Source organism: Xenopus tropicalis, chromosome 4 (assembly GCF_000004195.4).
Source record: "Xenopus tropicalis strain Nigerian chromosome 4, UCB_Xtro_10.0, whole genome shotgun sequence".
Lineage (NCBI taxonomy): Eukaryota > Metazoa > Chordata > Amphibia > Anura > Pipidae > Xenopus > Xenopus tropicalis.
In genome coordinates, this window is record NC_030680.2 from 120,100,598 (window position 1) to 120,112,374 (window position 11,777).

Genomic DNA, 11,777 nt, shown 5'->3' on the forward strand with positions numbered 1-11,777 from the left:
CCTGGTATTGCTGCGCCCATTCACCACTTAAACCAGGCTCCAGCGCTAACCTCCCCCCTCCTCTCCGAGCTGTAACTGAGCGCATACACACTACAACCTTCATGTGACGTGACGGCCCCTTAGCGCGGATTGGAGGAAGCCTCTCATCACCCAGCTCCCCCGCCCACATCTCGGTCACATGGCTGTGACATCATTACTTCCTCAAAGCCCTTCTTCCATCTACCATAGAGACAGCGAGAACAGTAGCATGAGAGACCGGTGGGAATAAAGGCATAGTCTCTATTACCAGCCATCAGTATATCTGAATGCAGGTAAGTGGTTCAGTGTATCTGAATGAGGTAAGCAGGGACCCCCAACCCGGCACCTTCCATCTGTGGCTTAGTGACACCTCCCAGCATCACTGCCAGCCTTTAGCTGAGAGTTCTAGTTATGCAGCTGAGGCAGGGCCTCAGGCTGTAAATCCATTTTTACCCACAGTGTACACAGAGCAGAAGATACACATAGTAATAAACTGAACTGGGATGAGGTAAGTATATAGCAGTGTGCAGTGGGGTTTCATATGATCTCAGTAGCTTGGACCTGGCAACGTGTAATGGATTTTTTATGCCAATTGTTGAGAGAAACATGTAGCTCTCCTACTATTCACACATAACATGAAATCTTGTCCCCAAATAGTTGGATCTGTACAGACTGAGCTGTAGCCAGCAGACCTCTATGGCTCAGCTGAGAGACTCCTCTAGGACAACAATAGGGACATCTTAGGTGTCCTCTATACTGATTTGTCACTGCAGTGTTGGTATAATCCACTTGTTTTGTGTGGCCGTTCATCTACCCTGTAAATTTCCTCAAAACCCACGTTAAAGGAGAACACCACCCAATTTTACGTAATCAAAGAAAATGTAGGTCTAAGCACCTTTCCAATCTATATTAATTTAAAATTGTCAGTGGTTTTAATGTTATTTGACATGTAATTGCAGTGTTTGTGTATGCTTTTATGGTTTTAGCAGTTAGTTCTGGACTGAATTTAGCAGAAATCTATTCTCCAGACATAGCGTGTATGGTCCTTTGTACAGTACCCATTCCACCCCCGGGCTGATCAGTCAGATACTTGCGAGTATTTGCCCCTATATGGATGTCTATAGAATAGATGCATAAAGCTAAAGGAAGACAACAAAAGCTTTTCTAAAGGCCTGTATGTTCTGTTTGTTTTCCTTGCAGATACATGAGGCTTTGTCCTTGACCTGCTTATGTGAGAACCACATACACAGGGCTGCCATGATGGAAATACTCCAGGCAGGGCAGTTTTTTTAAATTGGGGACCTATTCTACTTGTTGGTAGTGCACACCACCCCAGGGGTCCATGTTACCAGTGGAGCCCTGCTCACTTAGTACTATATGAGCTCCATGATTACTGAAGGCAGCCCTGCATGTAAAGACCATTTTTGCTTGTCTGTAACTTACCTTTTATTGCAAAGCAGTGCTGTGTATACACTGACAAAATGCAATCACAACTATATATACTATTGCTTTATTGAATAGCATGCCTGTTAGGGGAATTTCAGATAATAATATTATTTGCCCTTCCATTTCAAGGCCCTGTTATGGATCCTGTTCAACTCTTGAGTTTTCTTCTGGCATTACTGCTACCCCTGGGGACTGCCTTGGACGCCAGCAAACAGAAGCGGGACACTGCCTTTGAGATATGTATCCTTTTTGGAGTGATTTAGAGAGACTTGAGTCCATAATACCTTGTAAACACTGGCTAATGGTTTGCCAGAGCTTAGGCAGTCTCATCAACAAATGTGTGTGTGGTAATATATATGTGTAACGTAATTTAGTTATACTGTACATGTATTGCTAAACTGAAAAAAAACAATAATAAATCATATTCAAAGGTAAGAATATTTTTAAAAGAGGCTGTAGGCACCATTGAATAACTAAATTTTAACTTTCTTGTCATGCAAAGTGCAAAGCACCACTGTGCTTTTCTTTCATGTTCAGCAGCCCTATGTCCTGCCTAACTCAGCTTCGTTGTATCCTGGAACACATATAGTACTTTGCACATACACAGTACTAATTAAAATCTACACATTTTAGCCAAACAAATGAAAGAGTATTCCTGGCATACATCTGAACCAAACTTTACCATGGCTCACCATGTCACTCAGTGGATCAAATGGCTCACCATGTCACTCAGTGGATCAAATGGCTCACCATGTCACTCAGTGGATCAAATGGCTCACCATGTCACTCAGTGGATCAAATGGCTCACCATGTCACTCAGTGGATCAAATGGCTCACCATGTCACTCAGTGGATCAGATGATACTTTTTTCTATTGAAATGTATGATGTGTCATAGTAAGCTGTGTTATGTAAAAACAAGGTTTGCCCTGTCTGTAAGTGCACATCCATTTGCATGCCATCTGGGCACCTCCAGCTCTGCATCCTGTTTGCTCATTTTTGTCACTGACACATAGTAGGACACCTGCTTATGCTGAAAGCCTAAAGACACACTAAGACTGACGAGGATCTTCTCATTTACTTTAGGGTTGCATTGGCTCTGCTGCTCTCAGGCTGCATTTTTTCTGGAGCTCCGTTTATCTGCACTGAAAAGTGCAGCTGCCATCTGAGTGCAGGTACAGGTAGCATAGTGGAGGTTGGGCTGAAAATGCCTGCTTTCACATTTTTTGAGCTGATTTTCACTCCACTTCATGTAACTGCACTCAGGCGGAAGCTGTACTTTCAGTTCAGATAGATTGAGCCGCAGCAGGGAGCAAAGCCGCTTCTCTCAGCCTGCAGAAAAACCCCAGGCTGAGAGAAGCAGTGCAAATGCTCTGTGTGTCCATGGCCATAGACTGATTCCACACGGGGCTGGTTCTTGGCCTTTGAAAAATGTAGGCTGAGAATCAGCCCTTACGCTGGCATCAGGCTGCTACCTTTCCTGCACCCAAAAGCATTGTGTCCACTTGGGTGGAGGCACACACAGTGGATATCGGCAAAAAAAAACCCTGCAAGATTTCATATTTCTGCATTGTGCCTGCGACCGGGCGGACACAGTAATTCTGGGTACATGCAAGGTAGGAGGCTGCTGGTGCCAACTGAGGGGCCGATTCTCAGTCTGCATTTTTCTGCAGGCCGAGATTCAGCCCTGTGTGGCATCAGCCTAAGCCTTCAAGACTGGCAACTTTAATGCAATGCATTGCTTTTTATTAAGACCTTGACAAACAACAGACAAAAAACTGTTTGAAGTGAAGAGGAAGGATCAGATTAATGCCCTCAATAACCTGATTGAGCTGAATGATGTCAACCAACAGTATAAGATAATCGATATAATGCTCAAAGGCCTGTTTAAGGTAATAACATGCATCTTCTTTTTCTCTTGTTTATATATACTTTCTTTTGTTGATGTATTAATATATCTGCCGTCTTACCATTTCATGAAAACAACAATTTGAATTGCACAACTAAAGCCAGGAGAAGTTGAATAGTAGGGCATAGGGCCACTGTCAGACCTGTGCCTTTATGCTAGTAACTTACAGCCCCTCGTTTTATCCAGGTCAATTAGTGCAGCTCTCCTTCTCCTGGGGGTGATGTTTATACACAATGTGCTTCACTGGGATGCATCCAGGGATGGACAAAGAGGGTCTTGATATTGGAAATCAGAATTTAAACTCTGTTAGAATAAGAGGTTGTAACTTAATCAACTCAAGGCTACTGACTGTGGTCTCTTCCCTTCTGCAAAGCCATAGAAATGTACTTTTCCCTGGGTTTTTAGTTGCCCTTTAAAAATAAAATGTATGTTTGCCTATAGATGTTTTCCTGATAATTATATAGAGCTTAGTCAGAGGTGAAAATACAAACCTAACCTAGCCACAGTGAGTAAGTGGGGTACTTATAACGCTGTAAGAAATCTATGTCCACATTTTTTTTTTATCATTAAGATTTTTATACAGCCATATAAATATGCCCCTTTGTGAGCCTGCTAATGCTTTAGCTCTGATTTTAGGTTACCAGGTTTGTGGCTCTGTGTTTGAACTGCAGGTTACCACGCTGCTTAATAGTATCTGTGTAAGGGCCTTGATGTGGGAGCTCCTACCGCATGGGTACTGTGGGATGTTATATTGTGTTCAGTAGGTTGTTATAGAACCAACACTTTCACTACATCTTACTTAGAATTACACACAAGGCAGGTCATTCTTTACCTCTGGTTGTCTTAGCCCTGCTGTAGTTCTCTCCACATTGTTTCTGTGAGGTCAGCTGAAAATTCTATCCCCTCTGGTGCTACAGGTACTAGAAGACTCTCGAGCAATATTAATTGCAGCCGGAGTTCAGCCAGATGGTCCCTTCCCAGAAGATGAGAAGATAAAAGATGGTAAGAATATACTGGTTTTCCAGTTGTAACCAGCAGAGTAAAAACAAAATAAGCTGAAAATATCTGTCAAGTTAATACCAGCCTGTAGTTAGGCTGGCTGTGGAAACAGTAGTTTTGCAGGGTATAACCAGTGTGATGAGGTGATTAGCTAGTTCAGGTAAGAAAAATATTAATGAAATGATATCCGATTCCCCAACCCTGCCATTGAATACTAATTTTTATATTGAAAGATCACCCCCTCCTGAATTCTGTCTTTTAGGACACAATCTACATATAACTAGCTTGGGCATGTTGGTTGCTAAGGGAAGTCAAAGTCGTTATCAAACGGTGAAATTTAACCTGACATTTGGCATCCTCTTTAAGTCAACTAACTTAGGCTTTTCTGCTGGTATAAAACATGCAACATCCTCTCCTACCTTAAAAACCTGGCCACACACTGTAAGATCTGCTCATTTGGCCAGATAAGTAGATCTTTGCCTGATTTAAATCAGACAAAATAAAAATAGAGGGCTGAATCAAGCTTACCCAATAATTTTTGGCCAACTGATGAATACATGGGGGGAAGCAGGCAGTACACTGCATTCCAGCCCAGTCACTCAGGTCATATCCAGATATTAAGGTCATAATGACATGTTCCAGCTGGTGGGGGACAGAGATTTTGTTTTAGCACACATTGCAAACACACATTTCCCTGCATGTGGGAAAATTGAGCAGATCTTTAAATGTATGACCGGCTTTAGTTTGCCTACCACTTTCTTTATATTTGTGTATTGCCTTCTTGATCTGTAGGTTTGGGGCCAATTGGTCAAACCCAGTGGTCATACTGGAAGCATTTCCCATTACATCACAGCTTTATAGCTTATCGTACAATAAACTCCACATTTGGAAAAAAAAATGTGAAAACTTATTATATCACTATAAAATCTGCTACATATTAGGACTTCCATGATATTTTTATTTTATTTGTGGCCCTTAAGTGATCCGCTTTTCCCCTTACCAGCCTATTCACACACAGTGGAGAACTCTGCATTCTTTGGAGATGTAGTTCTCCGTTTTCCCAAGATTGTTCATCATTATTTTGACCGCAACTCCAACTGGAACAACCTGATTCGTTGGGGTATTGGATTTTGCAACCTAAGTGGAATCTTTGATGATGGACCTCACACCCAGCTCCTTGGCCTGGTACTAATAAATGTCTTGTCTATTGTATGCTTTCTTAAAGGGGACAACATTCTTTCATTATTATTTATGTTTTATTTTGCTATTCTGAGCACGTTTTTGCTGTTTGATGTTAAATTTCTTTTAGTCCTATGTGTAAGACAGGATAAATTAAGAAGCTCTGTAGCAAAAGACTTGCAGCATATTATGTTTTGGGAGAGAGACCCCCAGTTTGTACTTGTGCATTTACACTAAATGTATATTTTACCTTTAAATTAACTTTTAGTATGATGTAGAGCAGTGGTTCACGAGCAGCATGTTGCTCCCCAACCCCTTGGATGTTGCTCCCAGTGGCCTCAAAGCAGGTGCCCATTTTTGAATTTCTGACTTGGAGGCATAAAGACCATGTGTCTGCCATACAAAGCCTCCTGTAGTCTGCCAGTTCGCATTGGACTACCAAGTAACTTATCACAGCCTTTATTAGTCACCTCCTAGAAATTTTGTTTAGCAGCTCTCCATTGTGGATCTTCCTCATTTATCTGCTTGCTAGGGTCCAAGCCCTTTAGTCAGGCAGTGGTGTGAACCAGGGACTGAAAGATGAATAGGAGAGGGCCTGAATAGAAAGATAAATAATAGTGCAAGCTTTGGTAAGATTCTATAAAAAAATATATATATATATAGCACAACATATAGGCATCTTGCACAGACCTTCATGTTGGTGCTAATTGTTCAGGAATTATTGGGGAGAGCTTACAATTTAGGGTCTATGTTATCAAATTATTGTAGAACCTAATTCTTTGTATAATATTCTTTACCATCACACATAATGATGGTTTATGTACATTGTCTTATTACGTATTTTATACTGAATGAATTTCTCTTTTATATTTCTTTCTACAGATGTCTCAGGAACTAGGAATCAGTGAGAAATCCCCAGATTACAAGAACCCTTTTAAGATGGATAACATGGAGGTAAGATTATACTGGTTCATCTCATTTCATTTATGTAAATATTATTATGCTGCATGTTGGGTTCCTGGCTATGTTAGTACATATGCAAATTTCAGTCTTTTAAGTTCCAAAACCTCTTAACAAATACATTTTTTCCTGTCAGATACCATAGCAAGATAGTTATGAAGGTTGGAGAAAAAGGCCCACAAAAATACACATTTTTTGTTTGTTTTTTTTTCTGTTTTTTTTTTATTTGCCTTATTATTCTTGTGATTATAAAATATATTCCTCAGTAATATATGATTTGTTGCATTTGGCTGTAATACAGATTTCCATCACTCACTATGCAGCCCCCATGACCTTACTGATGCAAATGCTACAGTGTATATCTGCTTTAGTAAGGTGTAATTGTTTTGTCATTGTATCCTCATAAATAAGGATGCTGTGGTGCTATATAAATAATAATGGTACAGGTATATACATTTTTTTTTCCTTCAGATGTGTACTAAAGCTCTAATGTTCTCCCTTACTTTTATTGACTAAGTTTAAGCTTATGTATGGCACACTGTCACTATTAAAGAGAAGAACAGCTAAGTATTATGCTTCAGTGTATTTAAGGTCAGAGTTTTTTAATAAATTTGGTTCAAGCCCCCTTTGATGCTTAACATTTAGTCTGGCCCCCAAGCTTAATATCAAGACAAAAAATAGTGGGGGTTTTTTTTTTTTTTTTTTTTCTTACTCTCAGGACACATACATGAGGTAATATTACATTTTGTACATTCCTGCTAAATGTGCCATAGACACATAGTTTTGAGTATGTCCCAAATATACTGCCTAGGGCAGTGGTGGATAGTTAGCCATCACTGATGACCTGTTAAACTTTTTTTCTTCTTCTGGCTGCCTCTTTATATTCCTTTTGCCCCTTTTATTGCTCTCTTCTCTCAGCATTAATTTCTGATTGCTCACTTTTCTACCTCGTTTCTTCTTCATTTTTATGCATACATTTCCTCTAATGGACACCAGATGGTGCAATAGGGTTTTAGTCGGTTATAACTTTTGTTAATAGGAAACTAAACTGAGTTTTTGTTTGAGGATGCAGCCGCATTATTCAGGCTCAATATAAGCATATTTTCTCTAAAAAATTGGTAGTATCCTCATGGATAAAGCATATTTTGGTTTGGAATGTTTGCAGAATCTATGTTAAAAAATCTGTAATATACCTTGATAGGAAAGTTTGATCCCATAAGGTGGATCACGGTTTTAAGTCTTGTAAACCAGAATGCTTTGGCTTGCATCTGAGCAAAAGGATCTGATAGTTCAGCTCATACTCACAATAAGGGGGTTTAAATCAGAAGTTTTGAAACCGAGTGAAAAAGACTCTCGCACAGGCTATTCTGTAGCAAAAAACCTGCTGCCATTTTCTTTTTCACATTCATGGTAATTGGCAGTTTTTAGTCATCGCTGTAAGATGAAACCTTACTTGTAGCCAAAATGAAAAGGGGATGAAAAGGCATCACACTATTTTCACCCTGTATAAGAACCTTATAATAATGTGTGGAGCTGTAATGTTTGTTTCAGTTTTTGCCCAATACAGATGCTTTCCAAAAAGCATTAAGAGAAGAGGAAAAAAGAAGAAGAAAGGAAGAGAAAAGGAAGGAGATCCGAAAGGGCCCTCGGATAACACGCTCCCGCTCGGAATTATAACAACCGGACTGTTGTACTGAGTGGTGGACTTATGAGACCTAATTTGAAGCCTTATGGGAGTTCTTGCCGTGCCAATACAATTCCTGGTTATAAGATATATTTAGGACTTCCCAGCCTGTTACAGGAGTGAGGGCACTGAATCGGCCACTTGAGGAACCATATCAGATGAATTTTATTCCCTGCAAAAAGGGAATTTTATTGTTTTGGTGTACCCCCTTAATTATCCCCATCCCATTTCCATTCAATTCTTTTAGAGTTTATTTAAGGAAGGGGGCATAAACTTGAAACTTAAAACTTTGATCTGTAACTTTTTCACAAAAAAACCTTTTTACTTGTACAAACTATTGGAAGCATTACATATATATGACCAGCTTCCCAGCTTAGTATCTCAGCCTGAATGATGCTTTCACAATGCACCGTTGATATTAAAAATCCACTAAACTGTACTGTTTCCCATATAGTGGGGGGGTTACAGTTTATATATTAAAGAATCTATTGATGCATTCCTCAGCCTAACTTTTTTGGCTGGCTGCAACCATTGTCCTGTAAATTGATGACAGATATCATCTGATATTCCAGCAATTTACAATGCATTACTGACAAACAGCACAAATGAGTTGCTTGCTACAGAAAAAGTTCTTGCTTGAGGAAGCACGCTAATTTAGCCCCAGACTGGGAATCTCTGACTTCTGGCAAATGCCAGAGGGGCTGCTATAAGATGCCAGAGACAGTCACTATTTATTGGGCTGGTAGGGGGGTTGATTGGCCTCTTTGTACATGACATACCAGGGCCATTTTGAATCCCAGTCCAGACCTGATTTTAACCATAAAAGTTTTCAGAAAAAATAATAAAACATGTGTGTGAAAAATAAATAAGCATCCACTCTAGTGGTGCACTTTCCCCTTTTATTGTATGCATCCTATTTCTTTCCAGGATGCAGTTTCCATGAAAAAGGAAACCGACCCAAAGCCTTTCCTCCTCTGCTGATAAGTTATATATGCAGTGCACTATGCAGCAGGCGAAGTTCTGTCTGGCATATATATATAATATATGTACCTCATCCCTGAAGAATTGCATTGGCTGCCCATGTTATGGTAAATCATGGGTGTCATCTAACCCCCTGGCTTAAAGAAATTAGTGGGCAATGGAAGTAAAAGAGTTGTCACTGGCAGTTTTTGATGGTTATGAAATAAAAGCACAAAACGGGTACTTTACAAAGCAATTATATTCTGTTTAAGAATATGCACTTTTCGATTACACAAAGTTGTTTCATATTCTGGGTGCCCTCTAGATAATTTGTCTCAGATCAGCAAATATCTAAAATTCTAGGGCTGTTGCATTTTCTGTGCTCCTGGAAATGTATACTCTATAAATTAGATATATCTTGTGCCCTCCAAAAAGTATATTTATCCTTTGAATACTGGCCAAATACATTTTTAATTCAATACATAAAAGGCACTGAGACAAAATCCTAATTTTAAGGGACATCTGAAGACACTTTATTTGAATTCCTTTTATGGCATAAGGTTTCTGTACCTCTCCCAGGGCTATTGTTAGGTCCGGTGCTGGCTTAGGCACTGTTGAGCCATAGTTGACCAGCACATTCACAGGACAGTCATTGTGCGATTTCAAAGAGATGGGTAACCCCTCTCCCTCAGCTTTGCTGAGGAAATCTTTTTTAACAGATCTTTTTCTCTCTCTCTCTCCTATAAAGGCACCCATTGGCCACCCCCTAAATCTGCCACCCTAGGCACATGGCCTCAGGTGCCTATGTAGTAAAGATGGGCCTAACCACTCCCAAAGCCAGCAGCCTTATGCCATGTCAAATATAGTCTCCTAATATGGCCCAGATACCCCCAAGGATCTTCTAAATTGGCTCTCCTCCTAAAAGTGCAGGACTAAATGTATGCACAATGTGCTGCATTTGGGGTTCAGTGCTCACACTTAGGCAGGGGTACCTAGTATTGGACACAAGATGTGTCTTGAAACTAGGAGCAGAAATGTACAAAGGGCTATACTTGCCCTTGAAACAGTTTACAAAAAATAGAAATCTTAGTTTATGAAGATATGGTGATTTTATTTTTTTTGTTTGTTTTTTAAGTGATGTTTTAAGATAAAATTGGGCAATGCAGTGGCCATAAAAGTGGCCCTAAAAACAATAGGCTTGAGTTTACACAAGCTTATTTACCATTAAGTACAAGGTAAAAATGAAGAATTGTTTGTTTAGCTAAGGTCCTATTGGAAATGGCATTGCTGTGTTTTGAAGCTTTCTGAATTATCAGTATCTGGATCAAATGCCTGTTTCTGTCTTATTTACCTTGAGAAATGTAGATATCATTCCTAACGCCAAATCTGTAGAGATGTGCTGTAGCGAGCTGTTCCCTGTGGGAGGCGCACAGGTTACTAAGATGTGCTTTGTGACTGTAGTTGATCTGTAACAATATTGGTGAAGTGACTGACATTCTGTAGGGGTGTCTCATAAGAGAAAAGTCTTTGTTACACCCTCTAAACAGTTGCTTGATTAAATATTTTTGTTGGGCAAGTGTGTTGTAAAGGGTTAAAAATATAATCCTGCCCATTTAATATTAATTTAAGACTTGTGTTGTTTTCCCATTTTATCTGTGAGTGCTGTTAGCAGTTTTTCGTGAAAATACTGTGCTAAATTCTTCATTATCATGGCAGCTGCAATATGGGGATTATACACGCACAATTAGTGTACATTTTTTTGAGGACAAAAGTCAGATGTGGAAAAAAAAATGTTATTTAAATATTATTAAAACATTATTTAAAAAAAAAAAAGTAATCCTTTTTATGTTGCTTGTACAGGACAAATAAATAAAAGACTCTATTAAACCTTATAGCAGTTTCACAGGCTTACGGAAGAACTATTGAAGGATTCTGAAACAGCTATGTTAAAGGGGATTCTGTCTTTTTTTTTTTTTTTTTTTTTTTCAGAAGGATTCTGCAAAACCACGTGTTTGGCCAAATGGAATCCAATTCCTTTTACAAAGCATTCTCTAAATCCCACAATCCTCTGCACAAGTGATGTCAACAAGGAAAGGAATATCCCAGTGCAGTATATTGTGGTTTATTTAGTTCCTGCATGCTGTCTGTATGCTGTGGAAAAGTTGCTACAATTTGTAACATCAATGTTTTAGTCCCTCCTCCCCTGCCAGGATTTCAAATGATGCAGAAAAAGAACTGTTTTGCAGCTGGATTTCAGCATATGAAAATGGTATTTATTCATACTTTTTAAAGGAACAGATTACAGTGAGGGGTTTCTGTGTTTTGTGGGGCTCTTTAACAAATTTTGGTTTGGAAGCCACAATTCCCCTTTAACAGCTGCTAAAGGCCTACAGAATATAAAATCTAATATATCAGACATGATAATAAATGTAATTATGAAAACTAATAAGAAATGAATATGTTTGAAGTCAGAGTTTAGGTATAACCCTGCTCAGATCTAAGCCCAGTTTCTGTTCTCCTTAGAATAAAAGCAAGCATGCCTCTTGCTACTAATCTTTAGTGAAACGTTCACTTTTGTGACAGACATTTACCTTTCCATAAACATACTCTTCCATAATAGATTT

The 11,777-nt window shown here is 39.3% G+C and overlaps 1 protein-coding gene across 2 annotated transcripts; it reads left to right on the forward strand.

Annotated features, from left to right (window-relative positions):
* Window positions 1-233: 233 nt before the first annotated feature.
* Window positions 234-10,986, forward strand: ccdc134 (coiled-coil domain containing 134). Of its 2 annotated transcripts, none has more exon segments than NM_001016089.3 (7): window positions 234-311; window positions 1,594-1,704; window positions 3,233-3,354; window positions 4,289-4,373; window positions 5,374-5,555; window positions 6,432-6,503; window positions 8,061-10,986. In NM_001016089.3, coding segments are annotated over 6 exon segments (690 nt in total). In that variant the 5' UTR covers window positions 234-311; window positions 1,594-1,601; the 3' UTR covers window positions 8,187-10,986.
* The last annotated feature ends 791 nt before the right edge of the window (window positions 10,987-11,777 follow it).